Genomic DNA, 25211 nt, shown 5'->3' with positions numbered 1-25211 from the left:
TCAAAAACTGCCACAGCGTCTACAAAAATGTATTGACAGAAATGGTGATTATGCCGAAAAATAGCTAAATGTTCAAGCTGTAAACTGATGTAAAGCGTTGTAGAAATAAACAGGTCTATGTACTTATAAAAAATAGGAGACCTTACTTTTAGGATTACCCTCATATATAGTTCAACCGCAGCTGATGATACCAAGACAACACCTACAGCTAAAAACTACAAAAATTGGAATTGGACATTTCCCTTGACTGCAACTGACGATAACAATACACCAATACCTACACCTAAAACTACGAAAATTTGAATCGGTCATTTCCCTTGACCTACATAGGTTAGCCACAATTATTGATACCAAAAAACCAACACCTACGACTACGGAAAAAAAAGCACAACACCTCAATATAAAAAATAAAATATCCCTACATAAATTAAAAGACATTCAGTATGCCATAAATAAACAAAACATCACAACTTGAGAAGAATAGACACAAAATAACCAATTACTTACCACCAACAAATTCCTACGCTGCAAACTAAGTCCTTCTGCCTCCTCCCCCTCCCCCCCCCCTCACACACACACACACACACACACACACACACACACACATACATACACACACACTCGCGCGCGCGTACCCGTCCCTGGCCTGAGACAACGGCACTCTGATCAACCTCATGTTCTCGCGACAAATACTACACTTCACAATCTCAGCAATCAGTACAATTTAATAATGGACAAAATGTCCTCCCCGGTCTCCAGCCGTGATATCGATGCCTAACAACAGAAACCACACAATTAATTAAATGTCTTAACGCACCTTAAACAGCAAACCAGCAATGCCAAACACATAAACAAAAAATAATAATTAAATGAGAACTCACTGGGAAAGCTTCCAAACCTGACGTTCCTAACTACAAACACTGCCAACAATTTCACACATCCGATTCAACATACTACACACACACACACACACACACACACACACACACACACACACACACACACACACACACACACCAGCAGAGGGCACCATCAGACACAACAAGACGACATCTGCAAACACAACCAGCTCATAAACGCCATGCCGTAATGACATCACGCACCGTAACACCCTTATGTCATGGGCCAAAGCAGACGGGTGGAATCGGACGCTTCCATTGACCCAAAATTTTTTAATTGTTTTTGTACATAACAGTTCAGTTACTACATTATGACTTTGGCTCAATTCATGATCCTTGAAGAAAACCAAACCCATGTTTATGCTGTCAGAAATGTGTTTATCCTCCTCCTTGCCAGGCATTGGTGGGACACTCACCTACAGTTTAGGATTTCTGGCTTTATTTATCGTTCTGGTTCGAACTAAAAATTTTGAAGAAATTTGAATTGTGTGTCCAATAGGCAATCATAATCAACAGTGCTGATATTCCAGAAGTAATAACCTGTCTGCAAGTTTCGCTTTGACCTAGAAGAATCTTGTATTTTATGTAGTCTTAAGTCCTGTTCTTGCAATTAACACACTAAATTGTCCAAAAGTCTGTCAGGGTCAATAGCTAGGTTCACTTACCCTACACGGAATAAACTGTAATTAGACTCCTTTGTGCTGTGACACCTTTAAACTTTCTATTTTAACTGGTGGTTTTACAACTAATTGCTCATTGCTCACTACTCACTTGGACTCAGATATGGCTAATTTTGTGTTTTAATTTAAGAAGGAGACCAGAACAGACATTCACCCATCTACACATTTACACTTTGAATAATTGCGAATCTTGGGGAGAGACAAATGAGTAAGTTGACATATTTTGCATATTTTCATTCATTAATGTCGTATGGAATAATGTTCTGGAGTAATTCACCTTCAAGATAGGAAGTGTTTATTGTTCAAAAAACACAATGTAAGAATATTATTTCATGCACTCCCATGATCATCTTGTAGACTTTTGTATAAGGAGTAGGACATCATGACTACTACTTTTCCTCATGAAATTTGTTGTAAATAATCCGCAGTAGTTCAAAAGGAACAATGATGTATGTAATTGCAATACCAGTAGAAAAAAGGACATTCATTACATCACATTGAGGTTGTCTTTAGCAAAACATGGGGTGCACAATGCTGCAACAAAAATTTTTGATAACTTACCCAGTGATATAAAATATCTGACAAATGACAACGTAAAATTTGAAAATAAACTGAAAAAGTTTCTCCTTGACAACTCTGTCCAATCCACAGAAGAATTTCCATTACTGCAATGTCTAAAAGGTGGTGGCTAGGAATTACTAACTCACATATGTAAGTCTTCTCTCTCTCTCTCTCTCTCTCTCTCTCTCTCTCTCTCTCTCTCTCGCTCACACACACACACACACACACACACACATATACAAAATTGTGGTACCTGAAAACCAGAAATCATTTAAAATTAAATATAAGAAAGATCTACAAATGTTTGATGGCAGTAACTAAAATTAAGAAAATTGAAGATGAAAATATTTAATTAGTCTAATGTTGAGCAATAAATTTTAATGATGTGGAATGAATCATTTTACATTCATATTGACAATTATTTTGTAAATGTGGGTACATGCAGAACATGCAGTTGGTAGTTTATTATTATTATTATTATTATTATTATTATTATTATTGCTATTACTATTATTGTAATTATACAGAGGTAGCTTCGTAATTCCTGACTTCTCTGCAGAACTACTAAAGTTCACTAATATACTTTGCTTATCAAAAAAGTTATTTCAGTCACAAAATGGTTCAAAAACTGCCACAATTTATTTTACTTGTCTTTGATCTGCTGTAGCCTGAAAATATGTAAAGACAAACCACTTGAAATTGCAATAGGATGTTGAGCACATCAATTTGTGTATGTAATTTGAATATCCCCCTTTACACTTTGTTTTAATTTGATGCCATCTTAAATTTGCTCAAAACTGTAGCAGAAGTTTTATGATATTTTCCTGTCCCTCACTGAAAGCTCACACAAACCTTGCATGGTTTGATGTTTTAACCAAAGTTTTGCGTAACATATTTTCATTCTGTGTAGAGCAACTGTGCAAAATTTCTTTCAAAATGGAGTACTAGGGACGGAAAATTGGCTGAAACCAGATGTAAACAGTAATGAAATTCTAAACTCAGAGTGGAACGTATACTGCAGAGACATGCTGTACAGTGAAGGGGGAGGCGTGTTTATAGCGATAAAAAGTGCGATAGTATCGAATCAAATTGACGGAGATCTGAAATGTGAAATAATTTGGGTGAAGGTCATGGTTAAAGCAGGCTCTACTGAAATGCAGGAGGATCTGCAACAAATTGACGCATGGTGCAGGGAATGGCAATTGAATCTCAATGTAGACAAGTGTAATGCGCTATGAATACTTAGAAAGAAAGATCCTTTATCATATAGCTACAATACAGCAGGTCAGCCAGCAACTGGAAGCAGTTAATTCCATAAGTTATCTGGGAGTAGGCATTAGGAGTGATTTAAAATGGAATGACCATATAAAATTAATCGTCGGAAAAGCAGATGCCAGACTGAGATTCATTGGAAGAATCGTAAGGAAATGCAATCCGAAAACAAAGGAAATAGGTTACAGTAAACTTGTTCGCCCACTGCTTGAATACTGCTCATGGGTGTGGGATCCGTACCAGATGGAGTTGATAGAAGAGATAGAGAAGATCCAACGGAAAGCAGCGCCCTTCTTTGCAGGATCATTTTTAATCGCGAAAGCGTTATGGGGATGATAGATAAACTCCAGTGGAAGACTGCAAGAGAGACGCTCAGTAGCTCGGTGCAGGCTTTTGTTGAAGTTTTGAGAACATACCTTTACCGAGGAGTGAAGCAGTATATTGCTCCCTTCTATGTATATCTCACGAAGAGACCATGAGGATAATATCAGAGAGGTTAGAGGCCACACAGAGGCATAATGACAATCTTTCTTTCCACGAACAATACGAGACTGGAGTAGAAGGGAGAACTGATAGAGGTACTCAAGGTACCCACCGCCACACACCGTCAGGTGGCTTGCGGAGTATGGACGTAGATGTAGATGTAGAGTTGGTTAGGGGTAGATAATTCCAAAAATTAGTGCAGTTGATGTGGAATGACCATGCTGATCTTGACATAAGAGTGAATTTTCCTCAAGAAGGCTCACAGACTAATGAATTTCAAAAGAAAATATTGTGCAATAGATGAAGCTGTAAGTGTCTCTGCAATTACTCTAGATCATACTCCCTTCCCTCTTTCATAAAACGTATGGTCACTGAACTAGTGCCGGCCGGGGTGGCCGAGCGGTTGTTCTAGGCACTACAGTCTGGAACCGCGCGACCGATACGGTCACAGGTTCAAATCCTGCCTCGGGCATGGATGTGTGTGATGTCCTTAGGTTAGTTAGGTTTAAGTAGTTCGAAGTTCTGGGGGACTGATGACCTCAGAAGTTAAGTCCCATAGAGCTCAGAGCCATTTGAACCAACCTTTTGAACTGAACTAATTATAAGTGTTTTTATTTGACCACAAAATGCATCATGTTGTAGTTGAGTGATAACTGCTTTATCTTGTGTATAGTTTCAAAACACGGTGAAGGCATGGATAAGAAACCGAAGGCTTTGTGACCATTGTTGGTAATCATGAACATTCGTGGGTATCCAGTTAAGTGCATTTTTACAAGAATATACATTTCTGCCATGTAGAAGAAATGCAGTTTGACAAGATATAATTGTTAAGCTGAACCATCCCCATGAATAAGAGCGAGCAATTGTGTCAACATGTCAGTAAAAGGCAACAGGACAAGTGGTGAAGCACAAATACCCAATACTTTTGAGCTCACAAACCTCAAAACTAGGAGCAGACATAATGATAATAAATGAGAGAAAATATTCTCTCTGGCCAAAAGACGAACAAGATTGTACATGTTCGGTATTAGACAACTTTATCATGTACTGTTATGTGATAGATCATACATTGAGGGGCCTCCAAAAAGTAGAATTAAGAGTATTTTGAAGTGATCTGTAGGCATTATATTTTCCTAAAGTTATAGGAAACACAAGGAAACTGATGTGTTATGCAGCGCAATCAAAACCACAAGAAATTATCAAGTTTGATGTGTTTTTCCCTACTTTAACTGATACTGAACCAGTGGGAAACACTTTACGTGCTGTGGAACGGTATAAGTTGATACTTTCTTTCCGGTGTTGGAAAGAGTAGAGGCAGCCCACACAAGTGACTAAGACAGACTAACAGGTTGGTGGAACAGAAAGCATTTTGTGGACAGTGTGACATCCTGTACTCATAACTAGGAGCACCAGGTCACTTCAATTATAAGTTAATTTGATTATGTATTAGTATTTAATTGCATAAACAATCAAAATTAGCCCGGCTTCTATGATGCTGTAATTATAACTGATTATTTGGCATCAACTGTGCAAATTTTTTTTTTTTTTTTTTTTTTTTTTTTTTTTACACTGGAACTTCGATTTTACGTTCTTCAGGTTTACTTTTTTGTGGTTCTACACCATAAATTCGCAGCCCCTGTGAAAAATCCATAAGATCAATGCTAAAAATTCCCAGATTTTACATTTCTTCCTAACAAAGTTTACATCTATTCTAAGTTCTTACTCGACTTCGTCCTGTTTCTTCCTGTTGACATTTGATGTGACTAAATTAGTTATAAGTGACACAAAAGACAGATGGTTCACTCCATGGGTGTTGGTGGCGTCAAGGGAATATTTTAGGCCATTGTGGAGAGGGGAGATGTGAAAGGGGAAATGATCAGTCTTGCCAGCACAACTTGCAACATTTAGCTTCAGGGCACAATTATGATGCAACTACTTCTAGGTTGCAGCAGTAATGGAAAAACAAGACGGTAGATGCAAAGTGTTCCAGACTGAGCCAATACGTGACAAAGGAGCCCAGCCATCAGCTTTTCTCGTGCCATTCAAACCCAGTCGTTTTGCCTGTTTTTCAGATGTACTGTATTCAGTAATAGTATCAATCATCAACATTTTAAATTCAGACACAGTCTTGAAGAATATGCTCAGTCATAATCAAAGAAATGTCACCCATTTCTGGCAAGTGAACTTTTATCACATGTTGACTTGTTAAGCCACCCAATAGCCAGCGCAGTCAGCTCACCACATTAACTCACATAAAATTAGCACGGCTACTGGATGTGTGGAGAGGGAAGTGGCCCTTCAGTTACCGGAGTTCTGGTACGTGTTGTTGTTGTGGTCTTCAGTCCTGAGACTGGTTGATGCAGCTCTCCATGCTACTCTATCCAGTGCAAGCTTCTTCGTCTCCCAGTACCTACTGCAACCTACATCCTTCTGAATCTGCTTAGTGTATTCGTCTATTGATCTCCCTTTGCGATTTTTACCCTCCACGCTGCCCTCCAATACTAAATTGGTCATCCCTTGATGCCTCAGATCATGTCCTACCAACTGATCCCTTCTGGTCAAGTTGTGCCACAAACTCCTCTTCTCCCCAATTCTATTCAATATTTCCTCATTAGTTATGTGATCTACCCAGCTAATCTTCAGCATTCTTCTGTAGCACCACATTTCGAAAGCTTCTATTCTCTTCCTGTCCAAACTATTTATCATCCATGTTTCACTTCCATACATGGCTACACTCCATACAAATACTTGCAGAAACGACTTCCTGACACTTAAATCTATACTCAATGTTAACAAATTTCTCTTCTTCAGAAATGCTTTCCTTGCCATTGCCAGTCTACATTTGATATCCTCTCTACTTCGACCATCATGAGTTATTTTGCTCCCCAAATAGCAAAACTCCTTTACTACTTTAAGTGTCTCATTTCCTAATCTAATTCCCTCACCATCACCCGACTTAATTTGACTACATTTCCTTATCCTCATTTTGCTTTTGTTGATGTTCATCTTGTATCCTCCTTTCAAGACACTGTCCATTCCGTTCTGCTGCTCTTCCAGGTCCTTTGCTGTCTCTGACAGAATTACAATGTCATCGGCGAACCTCAATGTTTTTATTTCTTCTCCATGGATTTTAATACCTACTCCGAATTTTTCTTTTGTTTCCTTTACTGCTTGCTCAGTATTCACATTGAATAGCATCGGGGATAGGCTACAACCCTGTCTCACTCTCTTCGCAACCACTACTTCCCTTTCATGTCCCTCGACTCTTATAACTGCTATCTGTTTTCTGTACAAATTGTAAATAGCCTTTCGCTCCCTGTATTTTACCCATGCCACCTTCAGAATTTGAAATAGAGTATTCCAGTCAACATTGTCAAACGCTTTCTCTAAGTCTACAAATGCTAGAAACATAGGTTTGCCTTTCCTTAATCTTTCTTCTAAGGTAAGTCGTAGGGTCAGTATTGCCTCACGTGTTCCAATATTTGTACGGAATCCAAGCTGATCTTCCCCAAGGTCAGCTTCTACCAGTTTTTCCATTCATCTGTAAAGAATTCGCGCTAGTATTTTACAGCCGTGGCTAATTAAACTGACAGTTCGGTAATTTATTTTCACATCTGTCAGCACTTGCTTTCTTTGGGATTGGAATTATTATATTCTTCTTGAGGTCTGAGGGTATTTCACCTGTCTCATACATCTTGCTCACCAGATGGTAGAGTTTTGTCAGGACTGGCTCTCCCAAGGCTGTCAGTAGTTCTAATGGAATGTTGTCTACTCCTGGGGCCTTGTTTCAACTCAGGTCTTTCAGTGCTCTGTCAAACTCTTCACGCAGTATCATATCTCGCATTTCATCTTCATTTACATCCTCTTCCATTTCCGTAATATTGTCCTCAAGTACATCGCCCTTGTATAGACCCTCTATATACTCCTTCCAGCTTTCTGCTTACCTTTCTTTGCTTAGAACTGGGTTTCCATCTGAGCTCTTGATATTCATACAAGTGGTTCTCTTTTCTCCAAAGGTCTCTCTAATTTTCCTGTAGGCAGTATCTATCTTACCCCTAGTGAGATAAGCCTCTACATCCTTACATTTATCCTCTAGCCATCCCTGCTTAGCCATTTTGCACTTCCTGTCGATCTCATTTTTGAGATGTTTGTATTCCTTTTTGCCTGCTTCATTTACTGCATTTTTATATTTTCTCCTTTCATCAATTAAATTCAATATCTCTTCTGTTACCCAAGGATTTCTATTAGCCCCGGTCTTTGTACCTACTTGATCCTCTGCTGCCTTCACTACTTCATCTCTCACAGATACCCATTCATCTTCTACTGTATTTCTTCCCCCATTCCTGTCAATTGTTCCCTTATGCTCTCTGTGAAACTCTGTACAACCTCTGGTGTAGTCAGTTTATCCAGGTCCCGTCTCCTTAAATTCCCACCTTTTTGCCGTTTGTTCAGTTTTAATCTACAGTTCATAACCAGTAGATTGTGGTCAGAGTCCACATCTGCCCCTGGAAATGTCTTACAATTTAAAACCTTGTTCCTAAATCTCTGTCTTATCATTATATAATCTATCTAATACCTTCTAGTATCTCCAGGATTCTTCCATGTATATAACCTCCTTTTATGATTCTAGAACAAAGTGTTAGCTATGATTAAGTTATGCTGTGTGCAAAATTCTGCCAGGCGGCTTCCTCTTTCATTTCTTACCCCCAATCCATATTCACCTACTACATTTCCTTCTCTCCCTTTTCCTACTATCAAATTCCAGTCACCCATGACTATTAAATTTTCGTCTCCCTTAACTATCTGAGTAATTTCTTTTATCTCATCATACATTTCGTCAGTTTCTTCGTCATCTGCAGAGCTAGTTGGCATATAAACTTGTACTACTGTGGTAGGCGTGGGCTTCGTGTCTATCTTGGCCACAATAATGCGTTCACTATGCTGTTTGTAGTCGCTTACCCGCACTCCTATTTTTTATTCATTAGTAAACCTACTCCTGCATTTACCCCTATTTGATTTTGTATTTATAACCCTGTATTCACCTGACCAAAAGCCTTGTTCCTCCTGCCACCAAATTTCACTTTTTTCCACTATATCTTACCTTAACCTATTCATTTCCCTTTTTAAATTTTCTAACCTACCTGCCATTCCACACTCCGATCCGTAGAATGCCAGTTTTCTTTCTCCTGATAACGATTTCCTCTTGAGTAGTCCCTGCCCGGAGATCTGAATGTGGGACTATTTTACCTCCAGAACATTTTACCCAAGAGAATGCCATCATCATGTAATCATTCAGTAAAGCTGCATGCCCTCGGGAAAAATTACGACTGTAGTTCCCCCTTGCTTTCAGTCGTTTGCAGTACCAGCACAGAAAGGCCATTTTGGTTAGTGTTACAAGGCCAGATCAGTCAATCATCCAGACTTGCCCCTGCAACTACTGAAAACGCTGCTGCCCCTCTTCAGGAACCACACGTTTGTCTGGCCTCTCAACAGATACCCTTCCATTGTGGTTGCACCTACGGTACAGCTATCTGTATCGCTGAGGCACGCAAGCCTCCCCACCAACGGCAAGGTCCATAGTTCATGTGGGGGGGGGGGGGGGGGGTAGGTATGAAAGCATTTTGTGAAGTGCTGAAAATATACTTTTCATGCAGGTGATGTGCTATGATGGAGATTTTACACGGAAATAGTACAAGGGTTTCTTTTCGATAGCACATTTTAAATAATTTCATATTGAAAGCTGACCTGATGCAGTTGCAACAACTACATACACTACTCAGGTATATACTTTGTAACCCACACACCACACACTGTAGATTGGCAGCAGTGATAGAGGGCGTGAAGCGAAACTGTAGCTCCTGAGTTTTCTTTCACATTTACGTTTTACACAGTGTACAGAAATTCACTGAGCTGACATCTGATAAGGATGTAATTTTAATTGTTTTTCTTATCAAAACTAAAATAACAATTTAATGGTGGTGAGCATATGAGGTGTGATTCGTAAGAAAAGCTATAAACGATAACAGCAGTGGTGACAAAGTATACATCATTAAGCAGATGTCCCCGTTTATGCTTGTGGTTTAACCTCTTAGCTGCTGCGATGGTTTTTAGTTTAATTCAACATGTTCATAAATTTTTGCCTTTTTCTGGATGAGCACAGAGGACAATCTCTCAATAATGTGTGTTTTTGACGAATAATTTGTTGTTGTAGCTTGTTGGAAAACAGCTTGATTACCTTATATGTAGGCACCAATTTCAGTTTTTTGATGAATTTTTACTTGTTACACATCTGTGATTTTTTAAGAACTGATGAGTGTCATTACCACAAATTATTGTGTAAACATTGTATTGTGCATTTAATTTCCTTCACTTAGACAGATTTTATGCAAAGTATTAGAGAGGATTGCAGTTTTTAATCATATATGCCAATTACATGTGTTTTTCTTATATTTTGGGGGTTTCTAACATTTTCGTTGATTGTGCATTTTCCTCAGTTTTGCATTTTGTAAGTCTGGACCATACGGAAACATAGACTAGGGGTTTCACTGTAGATCTAAAAATTTCTGCTTCCTCTAAATTGATAGCAATTGAATGACATCAGCTAGTATTGACTGATTTCTGATCATTGTCAACTACAGCTTGCAAACAACACTGTGTTTTGTGCATCTGCTCTTACATAATCAGAATTAAGAGGTGGAGGCAACAATTACTGAAATGTTAGCTGTAGTTAAATTGGAAATAATCTTATTTACTGATGTGTTAAATCCATTAAAGACAGTTTTCAATTCTACCTGAAGTTAGTAGTGACTGAAAAGGAATACAAACTGGTCAACAACATTTGATTACCATCAATTCAGCTACTCCCATCAGCCTCCTTACCAATAGTACTCTTTAAAAGTCCACATAGAGTACAATGAGTTCATTTTAATTCTCATTATGTAATACCTGTTGTTAGCAATTAAGACTAAATTCCAACTGAAATAGTATCTCTTTTTTCATGCAGCAGGTAAAGATTGCTTTAGAAGAAGCTCTGAATGGTGTAACAGATCTACTGAAGTGCCGCCACGATGTATTTGTGAAGAAGTTGTGCCTGCAGAATCTGATTAATGTTGAATTCTTTTTAAGTAAATTTGGCTATGTACTTGACTCAGAAGAAACACCTCATAAATATTTTCTGGATCCAGATTTCACAGAACGAGTTGCATCAGAATATAACAAGCTGCTGTTTTCTATTTCACAGTGTGAGGTTTATTTAACTAATTTACATTCAAAGGTAAATCTTTTGAAAACCATTTATGATACATACTATTTCTTTTGTCATAGATTGTAGTGCTGTCTGTATTATTATTATTATTTTCATGCTAGTATCAACTATTCTGTATTGATAGAAAGAAATATGGATTACTGATAGCTTGCAGCCACATTTCTGTATATGTTTGCCTTGCAGTTTTTGCACATGCTCCACACACTAAATAGATTGACTGACTTGCCTTTTGTGTATGTTAGTTGAAGAAAATAAATAGATTGAATGTGAATGCCATTACGTTTTTTCGGTATAAATCAGATAGATAAAATAACTTTTCTAAGACTGGCGTCATTTGTTTAACTGTGTAATATGTAAAACTGTATTATATTATTTTCAGTAAAAGGTGTTCATTAAACATGGAGCACAAGCTTGAATTGGATGAGGGCAAGATAACAGATAAGCTGTGTCCTTGTCAAAGGAACCATCCCAGCATATGCAATGTAGAGTGCCCAAGGAACTTTATAAATCTGAGTGGCTAGTCAAGGATATGATTCACACATCTGTCAAATCTAAATCCAGTACTTTAGCTAGTTGGACACAGTGATTAATATTTCTTTTTAACACCATATCCAGAACCCTAATTACTATCTGACCCGAAGTAGCAGTTGAAGTAAGGAAATCAGATACTTAAACATGATAAATCTAGATATTTAAAACTATATTCTTGTCTACTAAAAGAGGAAAGCAATATGTGATAAGATAACAGGAAAATGTTTGCAGAAACATGGATCAAGTTGAAATCTGAAGGCAGGAAAAAGAAGTCAGAATGTTTCTCTCTTGATGATGTCCAGCTACTATTTGTGTTGCTCTTAACCCAGGCTCTTGCATGAATTTCCTTCCACTCTTGTACCTTTCAACACATATTCCCTTATCACATAGTTTTATCTCCATGCGAGGGACTAACCATTATCAAACACTCATAGTTAATTGTATGATTGACCTGTTGTTACTCCTGTGTTCCAGCAGTTGATAAGTGTATTTTATTCCGTTATTGTTGGAAATTAATGCCTCCAATCCTTACTCTCATAAAATATTGTAATACTTTGTGACATTTGACACTGCTGCCAAAGTTCTGAGCTACAGTCCTAGCGTCTTCTGTTGAAACACAAGGTTGCACCGTAGTATGTAGAACATGGCTAACACTGACGTGCATATTATAATTCCTAAATTATGAAAGTGAAATGCTAATTTACATTCATAAAAAAACTGGAGACTGTTGTTTGGAGGTGCCACATTAGATATCAGCACAGTTAGATGCAATGTTTGTTGCTTTAGAGAAGCTACAGACGAAATACTATCAAGTAATTGAAAGCAGGTGGTTGGTCACCACTGCAGTGGCTGTGTGAAAGATCAGTGACAGCACCTGTGCCAAATACCAGGTAACAGCTGAAGGAGTCTGTCACAGATTTTTCATTGTTCTAGGCAGTGTGAGTACCATATTGATTTACTACATTACTAAATTGTGCACACAGAGTGCTGTGAATGACTGAGCAGACTAACAAGACTAGAAAAACAGTAGGCACCAACTAAATGCACCTCTCCATAATTGAAGGTGAGTGGTGGAATATAAGACATATGTTCACATTTTTGAATCGGACTCAGAAAGACAGGTGGTGTTCTAGAAGAAAAAAAAAGTATTGAATTTTCAGGGAAATGGTGATGGATGGCATATAGGATCAGGAGGACATTGCTGTCAGTAAGTTGAATATTAAAACACGTCATCATTAAGTTTCTGATGTCATATTTTAACTGTTAGTTTATCATCTGCTTCATTCCTTATTATAAAATAGGTGTGCTTTTACCTAAACTCACTATCTGTTGTTGCCATGACCTTCTTAGGTATTAGTAACCAATATATTAACATTTTCTTGAATACATACACTTTTTGTGTTATGTATTGTGGCACTAATGAAGTCAAATATGGGGTATGCCATTTCTCAGAGTTTAAAAATGTTTCAGCCTAACTGTATTACGTTAGAATATGACAAATAAATATAATCATCTACTTATTTAGAAGGAATGCGTTATACACTAAATGTTATTGTAGGTTATGAGAATAGGTTACAGTGCTGCTGTAAGACATTATGCAAAATACAAGAAAGAGTTCATTAAACTTCAGGTCTTAAATTTGGTATATAATTATTTTTCCAGTTGTGTTGTGTTTCCTTTTTTTCTTATATTTAATAGAAACTTTTATGCCAAGCCCTGAACACACACTAGTGTATCACATACACATATTAACACAAATTGTAATTGTTTGCCATTTGTATTACTAGACTAAAGTGATGGTTGATTTTCAAGTTTCATTTGTTGTATTAATACTGAAGACTATTTTAAATTAACTTAATTTTATAACAACTTGCTGTTATTGTCTATAACACCAGTTTATTTTTTAGGCTGTACCTGTACAAAACAGTGAAATGTGTTTCTGTCTGAAAGAGAGCATGGGAAAACTGAGGAAGTTTGAAACATTCTTGTTTATTGGCTTTTGTCATTCAGAAATATCTTTATAGAGTCCCATAACTGAAATAGTGGTCAGTGAAATCAATTGTTGAAGCAAAAGAAAGTCAAGGAAATTAAAGTACTACAGAAGATTCACACTATTTTTCATTGTTGTTCATGTAATATTTAAAGTTTTTTTTGTGCCTTGGGTCATGTTTCCCAAATAACTACAAGTTTTTAATTGTGTTAATTTTAAGATATTGGGAGTCTTTCAATTATTTGCAAATTCCTGTACATATCTGTTTAGCAAGAGTAATAGAAGGCAGATTTCAGACTACCTAACAGATCAAAACGAAAATTTCTGTTCCGACACTGACAATGTTGAGTGTTTATGGAAAAAGTTCAAGGCAATCGTAAAATGCGTTTTAGACAGGTACGTGCCGAGTAAAACTGTGAGGGATGGGAAAAACCCACCGTGGTACAACAACAAAGTTAGGAAACTACTGCGAAAACAAAGAGAGCTCCACTCCAAGTTTAAACGCAGCCAAAACCTCTCAGACAAACAGAAGCTAAACGATGTCAAAGTTAGCATAAGGAGGGCTATGCGTGAAGCGTTCAGTGAATTCGAAAGTAAAATTCTATGTACCGACTTGACAGAAAATCCTAGGAAGTTCTGGTCTTACGTTAAATCAGTAAGTGGCTCGAAACAGCATATCCAGACACTACGGGATGATGATGGCATTGAAACAGAGGATGACACGCGTAAAGCTGAAATACTAAACACCTTTTTCCAAAGCTGTTTCACAGAGGAAGACCACACTGCAGTTCCTTCTCTAAATCCTCGCACAAACGAAAAAATGGCTGACATCGAAATAAGTGTCCAAGGAATAGAAAAGCAACTGGAATCACTCAATAGAGGAAAGTCCACTGGACCTGACAGGATACCAATTCGATTCTACACAGAGTACGCGAAAGAACTTGCCCCCCTTCTAACAGCCGTGTACCGCAAGTCTCTAGAGGAACGGAGGGTTCCAAATGATTGGAAAAGAGCACAGATAGTCCCAGTCTTCAAGAAGGGTCATCGAGCAGATGCGCAAAACTATAGACCTATATCTCTGACGTCGATCTGTTGTAGAATTTTAGAACATGTTTTTTGCTCGAGTATCATGTCGTTTTTGGAAACCCAGAGTCTACTATGTAGGAATCAACATGGATTCCGGAAACAGCGATCGTGTGAGACCCAACTCGCTTTATTTGTTCATGAGACCCAGAAAATATTAGATACAGGCTCCCAGGTAGATGCTATTTTTCTTGACTTCCGGAAGGCGTTCGATACAGTTCCACACTGTCGCTTGATAAACAAAGTAAGAGCCTACGGAATATCAGACCAGCTGTGTGGCTGGATTGAAGAGTTTTTAGCAAACAGAACACAGCATGTTGTTATCAATGGAGAGACGTCTACAGACGTTAAAGTAACCTCTGGCGTGCCACAGGGGAGTGTTATGGGACCATTGCTTTTCACAATATATATAAATGACCTAGTAGATAGTGTCGGAAGTTCCATGCGGCTTTTCGCGGATGATGCTGTAGTATACAGAGAAGTTGCAGCATTAGAAAATTGTAGCGAAATGCAGGAAGATCTGCAGCGGATAGGCACTTGGTGCAGGGAGTGGCAACTGACCCTTAACATAGACAAATGTAATGTATTGTGAATACATAAAAAGAAGGATCCTTTATTGTATGATTATATGATAGCGGAACAAACACTGGTAGCAGTTACTTCTGTAAAATATCTGGGAGTATGCGTGCGGAATGATTTGAAGTGGAATGATCATATAAAATTAATTGTTGGTAAGGCGGGTACCAGGTTGAGATTCATTGGGAGAGTGCTTAGAAAATGTAGTCCATCAACAAAGGAGGTGGCTTACAAAACACTCGTTCGACCTATACTTGAGTATTGCTCATCAGTGTGGGATCCGTACCAGATCGGTCTGACGGAGGAGATAGAGAAGATCCAAAGAAGAGCGGCGCGTTTCGTCACAGGGTTATTTGGTAACCATGATAGTGTTACGGAGATGTTTAATAAACTCAAGTGGCAGACTCTGCAAGAGAGGCGCTCTGCATCGCTGTGTAGCTTGCTCGCCAGGTTTCGAGAGGGTGCGTTTCTGGATGAGGTATCGAATATATTGCTTCCCCCTACTTATACCTCCCGAGGAGATCACGAATGTAAAATTAGAGAGATTAGAGCGCGCACGGAGGCTTTCAGACAGTCGTTCTTCCCGCGAACCATACGCGACTGGAACAGGAAAGGGAGGTAATGACAGTGGCACGTAAAGTGCCCTCCGCCACACACCGTTGGGTGGCTTGCGGAGTATAAATGTAGATGTAGATTAATTATCTGAGTTGCTACATGCTGTATATACTGTAGAGGAAACTCAGTTATTCATACGTAGATTTCCATGTGTTACTTGCAAATCAACCATTTTTAACAAAGTTAAGAAGCTGTATTTTAATTGTAATATTTCTCTTGTGTCACTCATTAACTTTTTCCAGAAAACAAGCAGAATATCTGAAGCCATGATGTTGGGCCTGAATGATATGTTTTTGAAGAGTTTGAAAATGAAAGACATGAGTTCCATTGCACGTTGCTTAAGAACCTATGCAGCATTAGACAAAGTACATGAAGCAGAAATGTTGTATCGTAAGAACATGGTTGCACCAGCTATTTCAAGTGTTATAAGTGAAACAGCAATGGAATCCAATATAGTGGGCCTGAATGGTGTTTATAACAGATTACTTGACTTTGTAAAGGTTGACATGAGTAATCTTTTAGAACTCACCAAACTCACCAGAAGGTATGATAACTCTCTCTCTCTCTCTCTCTCTCTCTCTCTCTCTCTCTCTCTCTCTCTCCCCCCCCCCCCCCTCCCTCTCCATCTTCATCTCCCTCTTCCCTCCCCCTCCCTCCTACCTTCCCCCTCCCACCTCGTGCCCTACACCCCCTCTGCACTTCCCTTACTTCCTTATCCTTCCTCCTTTCCCCCTACCACCCCCCTTCTCTCTCCCTCACCCACTTCCCCCTCCACAATGCCTCACCCCTTCCCCCTCCTCACCTCCTTCATCCTCAGCCTTTTCTCTCTTCTGATTTCATCTCAAATTAATGTGTCAATAAAAGAATGCTTGCCCATTGGGATTGCACATTTGGAAATACATTTGATGCACAGATCAGTCAACCATGCCTGGTAAGACTGCACTGGTTATTTGTAACAGTGTTGAATATGCAACATTTTTACATTGTGTGGTATATCTGCATATAAATACAAAACTCTACAAATGGTAGTGTTGTATGATTTACTAACAGTGATCAGTGAACCCAAAGTGCAGTAATATTTTTCATTGTAACAATGAAATGTTTTCATATTTTTGAGCCACAGTCATGTAATAATGTTTGAGTGATATTACCACAATTTGACTATACAGTCAGATGGCAGAAATATCATTCAAACAATGAAATGTATTTCATAGTCAGCACGAAGTAACTTTTACAAGTACACAACAGCCATTGTGAAATATGCAGGAACTTATCTGCAATATTGTTCATTCTTTATATTCATGTTTCAGTTCTTAATGTTTGTTTCAAAAATATGGCATCAGGCATGAAGCCTTCTCCCTATTGACACACCAGTAGAATATCTCATTTCTCTTTCCTTTCTTTCTGGACATGGCATATCATTTTGTAGAGTATTCCTTGAATGAAGATAGCACCATTTTTGGGAAGCAGCCTCCCTGGAGCCAGGTTAGTTTCCCCTTGTTAAATATAATACTAAAAGGAGAAATGATTTATACTATCTATCACTTCTTGTTAGTGTGGTACAGAAAGGATGAGGTATTCAGACATAAATATCCGTGACCACTTACCCAGTGCCGGCCGAAGTGGCCGTGTGGTTAAAGGCGCTGCAGTCTGGAACCGCAAGACCGCTACGCTCGCAGGTTCGAATCCTGCCTCGGGCATGGATGTTTGTGATGTCCTTAGGTTAGTTAGGTTTAACAAGTTCTAAGTTCTAGGGGACTAATGACCTCAGCAGTTGAGTCCCATAGTGCTCAGAGCCATTTGAACCATTTTGAACTTACCCAGTAGAGTGATGTAAGGAATTTAATAGATAATAAAATTAACTTCAAACAAATTCTGAAAACATATCTGCTGGACAAATCCTTATGTTTTTCATATTTTGTTTTCATCTGCATGATGTCACAGTCTTTCCTCCCTGCAGTGTAACCATTCTCACATGCAGGAAACTCCTTACCAACACATACTCGTCATTTAAAAAATAATGTATCAAAAGTTAAGTCCACATGCACCTGTCTCTTTGGTACAACCAGTGCCCTTGTCGAGCAAATCTTAATAAAGTTCTAACACAATTCTTACTGAAGTTTGTCATGATGTCCTTACCATAAACAGTATAATTATATTGATGATGAAATTCCATAAGTATCCAGCGTTGCTTCTGCATGTATCGGTAAGTAGCCAGATAGTGGTGCACACATCAGAAAAACAGGAGAGAAACGATGATGACCCAAAGCAGAAAAACCGCCTGCAGATGGGACTCAAACCCACACCAAAGTCAAGCAACAGGGCTGACTGAACAGCAGACCTGACACAGCAAGAGCAAGTCAATAACAAACTATGCAACAAAGAAGCGCAACAAACTTTCGACACAATGCTGTCAACGGGTCAAGTACGAGCCACCATTCAAATAGAGACCAAAGAGGAAAACCATTACCAAAGCGAAGTTGTAGATGAGCAGTCAGTAGTGCAGTGGAGACTTATATCAGATGAAGTAAACGACTGACTAAGCGGTCAAGGTGCGACAGTATTTATGTCAGCCATGAGGGACACTATTGGCTGGTGTATTCATGTGGTGAGACGGAGGCGCACTCACTAGGTGTGTGCAGCGGTGTGGCAACACTGCCCTCTATCGTCCATCAAGGCCCATTTGCTGCAGCCTGATACCAGAGCTTCCATCTGTAATCTTTCACATTAAATCAACTTCTCTTCAATGAAATGTGCTGAATCCATTCCCATCTTCCTTACCAAAGTGCAAGAGATTTATCAACACAGATATGTTGTTTGGAAGTGTAGGAGAAATTTGACATGAGATGTTGAACAGATTTTTATGCAGCTTCTTTTTGAACACAAGAGTATCAAATGTGGAATTATGTACAAAATGGAGGCTTTTTAGTATAAGATAGGTTGTATGTTCTTTGCACAAGTTTTGAGAAATAAAACTGGATCTTGGATTCAGGTTGTTCCCAGGTTTGTATAAAATTCCTTTGCAAATTAATAATCTGATCAGTGCCTTTGTTTCCTGAGCATTTATTTCAGTCAAGCTCCTAGTTCAAAAAATGGCTCCATGTTGGAATGTGATGTCAAATTCTGACAGATGGGTGTATCTCTTCAGCCACATTCTTCTGAATTTTTCAAAGTATTACATCATATTATCTTCATTTTCAAGAGTCCACCTACACATCACTAGTACCAATGTCCAGTAGAACCCTGGTTAACCGAAATAAAGAGGGGAACCTGTTCCAGTTAACAGTTTTTTCAGTTAAGCCGTAGACATCTGATATGTGCTACAGTATTTTGCATTGTATGTATTTTTGAAAATTTTGAAGCAAAAGAAATCTCTTTTCAGGGTGCACTTAAATTCTTATGAAAGTTAAAATTACAGCATTATGATTACCATAAATTAATATGCAGTGCACTGTACATCATTGTTTATAACATAGCACAAAAATACACTTGCAGTGGAAAGAAACAAAGACTCCAGTGCATTAGTGTTAGAAATGTAGCTTTGTTTAGACTGGTGAGTCAGTGGGTGTTTTTTGGATTCATTTCATATAGCCCAGGGTTTAGTTGACCCCAGTTCGGCTAACCCGGGTTTTACTGTACATAGATTTTGAATGCATGACCCCATGATATTCAAAAGGTATTATCACTGTTTGCAGCTAATTTTTCTCTTCATAAAATGACATGTCACCATTGAATACAATTTTTTTTTTTTTTTTTTTTTTTTTTTTTTTTTTTTTTTTTTTTTTTTTTTTTTTTAAACTTTGTCAGGTCAGCCATCAAAAGGCAAATTAAATATTTATTTGGAGAATTACTCATTCACAGCAAGATATTCATTTTTGCATATCCTTCTGTTGTGATGTGCAGTCCCCCCCCCCCCCCCCCCCCCTTTTTCCCTGACACACACCGACACACACACACACACACACACACACACACACACACACTGTCCATATTATTATTATACAACCACAACAATATTGATCAGACAGCCATACCAAACATGGTCATCAATAAAAATGACTTGCACATTACACAACAGAGTCCATTCTAGCAACTATGTGAGTGAAGGTAATGTGGAAAGCAATTTCAGCAATTTCATTTTGGGAACAAAATATGAGGAAACAAAAATTTTGTCGTACCGTGAGGAAATAAAATGTAGACAAACATGATCATGGTACACTCATGTCCAAGGGGTCTTTGAGATCCTTGAAACAACGTGAGATATGCCAATAATGTATGTGCTAATAGGTATACTGGAAAAACAGCGACATGTTGAACAGTTATTTGATTAAAAATCATACTGGAAAACTAACTGTGGTCTACAGGTAATGCTACATGGTTCAAATGGCTCTAAGCACTATGGGACTTAACATCTGAGGTCATAAGTCCCCTAGACTTAGAACTACGTAAACCTAACTAACCTAAGGCCATCACACACATCCATGCCTGAGGCAGGATTCGAACCTGCCACCGTAGCAGCAGCACAGTTCCGGACTGAAGCACCTAGAACCGCTCGGCCACAGCGGCCGGCTAATGCTACATGTAGTGTCTCTTCATTGATTGACATTATGTCAGTACAAATTGTGAAGCCGTTGCATGCCAGTATAGGATTCACAGCATCTGTACAGACTGTGGAACAAGACAACAAGCATGGCCTATAGTAACACATCATTTTGATATGTAAAATCATCTCAATTTCAGCAGTTGGCACTTCGGCAAGATAATGACCCTGAGTCTGGGTTGTTACACATGGCAACCTTGACCATACTCTTGTTAAATATTTTTCTTTCTTTAACACTTTCGAGACGAGCGACGTAGCTCCTACATCGGTCCGACAGTACCCCAAAAAGATCACCGACGTAGCTCCTACGTCGGCCGATTATCAGCGACGTTAACGACTCCCAGCGCATGACTTTCATATTCTGTAGGTTTAAAAGTACTCTCTGGTTGTCCTAGTACCAAGAAAAAATTATAGATGGCAGCATATGTCACTGTTGGAGGTGGTACAGGAGTACATTTAGAGTAATTTGCTTTGCTGCGCTCACGCTCGACCTACAACAGGCGCGCGGCAGTTCGAAACTTTAGATTGTTGTCGGCTGATAGCTTTGCACTTTATTTTCGTCATGGCCTTGTGAGATGAAGAAGTAGAGTTTTTATTGAACAATAGTGGTTCAGAATTAGATGAAGAAATTGCAGATTTTGATATTAGTGATGGTAAGCTATTTTTTGTCCAAATTTTTCGTAATTCTGTGGTTTGATTCCTGATGAGAAAAAAGATAATTTTTACGAATTTTCTTATACATGAAAACGATCCCTCGGACAGTGAACCATCAGGAAGACCTGAAGATGAGGCTGTTGACATCGCTGGCACAACAAACACAACTGGTCATTGCAATTTGCCATATTCTTCTGGCCAGTGGACAGATGACGATACAATCACTCCCCAGCTTCCTGTTTTTTCTGAATCCTGTGGAATTCAAGATGGGATTGACCAACATTCCTCAGTGTTTGATTGTTTCACATATTTTTCAATGAAGAACTGGTGAGAGTGATCAAATGAAAGACAAACCGCTACGCTAGAATGACAATAGAGACACTAAGTGCTACAGGAAAACTGAAGCCTCAGTCAGTGTGGCGTAAGTGGACAACAGTGAAACTCAGTGAAGGGTATAAATTTTTTGGTATTATTTTGCATATGTGCCTAGTCAAGAAACCAAAACTGTCTGACTACTGGTCAACAAATCCCGTGTTGCAGTCCTCATTTGCGGCAAAGTGTCTGCCAAGAGAGAGATTTTTGTCAATTCTACGAATGTTACATCTCGTAGATAACGCAACATATATTCCTAAAAACCAGGTAGGTCACGATCCTATTCATAAGGTAAGACCTATATTCGACAGATGTGTGACCCAAAGTGGAAAGGCTTACAAGCCAGGGGAAAATATTATTATAGATGAAGGAATTTGCCCTTTTCATGGTAGACTGAGTTTTAGAGTGTATATGAAAAATAAGCCTAATAAATATGGTGTAAAATTTTTTATGCTATGTGAAAGTGGGTACGTCCTGAACTGTGAAATTTATTCTGGGAAACAGTCTAATGCCAATAACAGCATTTTACACATTGTAGACAGATTGTGTCATTCATTTCATAATAAAGGTCACACATTGTACATGGACCGATTTTACACCAGCCCTGATTTACTGTATTATTTATGGGGGAAAAGAACTAAGGCAGTTGTTACTGTGCAGAAAAATAGGAAAGGACTACCAAGGGATCTTGTAGGCCAGAAATTGAAAAAATATGAACTTCCGTTTTGCAGACAAGATCACTTACTGATTGGAAAATGGAACGACAACAGAGACATTTTTCTTTTGACAACAAAGCATAAAATGATGGCAACAAATGTCAGTGTAAAAACTATATTTGGAATGGTGGAAAAAATGAAGCCAGACTGTGTTTTGGACTACAATAGTAAAAAAGCTGGTATGGGTCATAGCGACCAGCTAATGGCGTACTATCCTTTTGAACGAAAACAAATAAAGTGGTGGAAAAAAGTTTTCTTTCACATTTTCATGCTCATGACTGTAAATTCATACATTTTGTAGAAAACGTCGCGAAATACAAGCAAACATCTGGTTGAATACATTACAGAGTTAGCAGAGAACTTGGCTCACAAAGGTGGCCTCTTAGACTCATGCGCTTCTCAGAATAGTTCACCCATCAACAGACTAAGCGGAAGACATTTTCCAAAATTCCACCCACAAAATTGTGTAAGTGGCCTCAGAGAAGGTGCAAAGTACACGCAGAAACAAGCAAGGCCAGATATGGTAAAGTTTCACGCGATATTATTGTGAAACCTGTGACGTAGGGCTTTGTTTTCCAAAATGTTTCGAAATATTTCATACAAAAGCCAATGTAACTTTGTGATTATTAATAAAATAAAAGTTCATATTTCAACAGTTATTCATTTAAAACTAACAACTTCAATCCTATGTCCCTTAGAGGTCCTAAACCTAAAAAAAATTAATATACAACCCTTGTCACTAATGTAAATGTTTATTTCTTTGCAATACTCTGAAGGGAATGGACGTAGTTTCTAAATGCAAAAGAACAATCTACTTTCTGTGGTATAGAATCTGCTGTAGAAAATTCAGAAAAACTGTGAAATCGCTCAGTACCAGCCGGTTGAGCGTCCACACTCGCGCTCAGTCCTCAACTTGTTAAATTTTCTCCACAGCAATGATAATGTGCTACATGCAACATTTTTACTTCCAGCCCACATTGCAGTGACTATGGTCGGCATGTAATCTGCCAGTATGTTCACTTTACAGTCCCATTTCGTACAGCTGGAATATTCTGTGCATAATGCACACAGAATGCAGTCCCAACTACTTCAAATAAAGTGTTGACAGACACAGAGTATTTGTAAGCACTCTTAGTAGCTTTCTGCTAATCATCTATGTCACATGTTTCTGTGTTGCCCTGCACAGTTTACTGCACATGTTGTCATCATGACATAGTGTTGTTTCATTGATCTCAATGATTCTTTAATTTATGGTCACAAGTGTTCTGTGATGTCATGTAACAAGAATGTATAGGTTGTTATGTTCAGTTAACTACTGCTTATTTTTGTATAATTATTTCTTTCTTATTGAATTTACAGATCTCTGTACATTTTGAATGTAATTTAATTTTTGTGCATACATGTTTCCAGGTTTCCAGCTGTAAAGAGTTTTAGTTTTGTCTTGAACAGTTTTTGGCCTGAAGTTGAAGAGAGGCTTGAAATGAATTTATCATCTATATTTGCTCCAGGGAATCCAGATTTGTTTTATAAGGTTTGTTGATTTTGCTGTTGAATTTACACTGTGATTGAGTCAAGGTATTTATATATTTAAAATAAAGAACTTTAATGTCAGATTTTAATTTAATTGATTTTAGCATTTTTCAGAAACTGAGATGTTTATGAAAAAGTTGGAGTACTTCTGTGGAGTGGAAGAGGACATAAGTAAATTCCGCAGTCACCCACAGTACCAGTCCTTCATAAACAAATGGAATTTATCCATATATTTTCAGATCAGGTAATACAATATATATATTTGGGTTACATATATGTAAAGATTGTTGTGTTTTTGGGTTAAAAGGAGACCATTCGCTGAAAGGCACAAGTGTTGAGTTGCACACACAAAAGAAAGAAAACTTCTTAGCTTTTGGAGTTAACCTGGAGTTATCCTTGACACGGTAACATAAAAAAAAGAAACACACACACACACCTATGCCCGTGCCCCTACATCGTGTCAGCTGAACTAACAGTGCCAATGCTTCTTTTCAGCAGACAGGGTTGTGGTGGGGGTAGGGTAGAGCGAGAGGGAGAGGGACTTGGGATGGCAGCTAGCAGCTCGGCGTGAGATGGCCAGTTTGCTGGCTAGGAATGTGAGAGGGAGGGGTGGCACGTATAAGGGTTGGCACAATTTTAGAGGCCGGTGGGAAGCAACACATGCTGAAGGCGATGTGGGGACATGCATTGGGAGGAGGTGACAGGATGGACGAAGGGAAAATTGTTGGGTGGAGGGTGCAGGCACATTGTGTTACCTGAGATTGTGGCCAGACAACAGGAGTGGAGAATGCGTTGTAAGAATAACTCCCATCTGCATAGTTCAGAGAAACTGGTGATGGAGGGAAGGATCCAGATGGCTCAGGTTGTGAAGGAGCCATTGAAATTGAGCACGTTGTGTTCAGTTGGATATTGTGCCACAGGATGGTCAACTTTATTCTTGACAACAGTTTGGCATTGGCCATTCATCCTGTTGAGCAGTTGGTTGGTAGTCATACCAACATAAAAAGCTGTGCAGTGTTTGCAGCAGATTCGATACATGACATGGCTGCTTTCACAGGTGGCCCAGCCTGTGATGGAATAGGATAAGCCTGTGACAGGACAGATGGAGGTGGTGCTGTGTGGGTGGATTGTGCAGGTCTTGCATCTCATTCTACGACAGGAATATGATCCCTGTGGCCAGGGACTGGAAGTGGCATCAGGATGGACTGGGATGTTGTGTAAATTGGCAGGCGATGGAACAGCACTTTAGAAGAGGTGGGAAGGATCTTATGTAAGATGTCCCTCATTTCAGGCCAGGGTGGTAGATAATGAAAGCCCTGGTGAAGTATATGGTTCAGTTGTTCCGGTATAGGATGATGTTGGGTGGTGAGAGGGCACTCCTTTAT

At 38.8% G+C, this 25211-nt stretch overlaps 1 protein-coding gene across 3 annotated transcripts in view; it reads left to right on the top strand.

The window, feature by feature from the left end:
• Window positions 1-25211, top strand: part of LOC124723048 (conserved oligomeric Golgi complex subunit 2) — an 83088-nt gene that overhangs the window by 2919 nt on the left and 54958 nt on the right. For 2 of the 3 annotated variants that reach the window (XM_047248229.1, XM_047248227.1), the window contains exons 3-6: window positions 10899-11168; window positions 16197-16498; window positions 23707-23827; window positions 23931-24070. In XM_047248229.1, the coding sequence (XP_047104185.1) occupies window positions 10899-11168; window positions 16197-16498; window positions 23707-23827; window positions 23931-24070 (833 nt within the window). The remainder of the gene's footprint in view (window positions 1-10898; window positions 11169-16196; window positions 16499-23706; window positions 23828-23930; window positions 24071-25211) is intronic. The other variant, XM_047248228.1, reaches the window with a different exon arrangement.

The sequence above is a fragment of the Schistocerca piceifrons genome, chromosome X, assembly GCF_021461385.2.
Source record: "Schistocerca piceifrons isolate TAMUIC-IGC-003096 chromosome X, iqSchPice1.1, whole genome shotgun sequence".
NCBI classification, from domain to species: domain Eukaryota; kingdom Metazoa; phylum Arthropoda; class Insecta; order Orthoptera; family Acrididae; genus Schistocerca; species Schistocerca piceifrons.
This window is presented reverse-complemented; position numbering and strand designations above follow the sequence as displayed.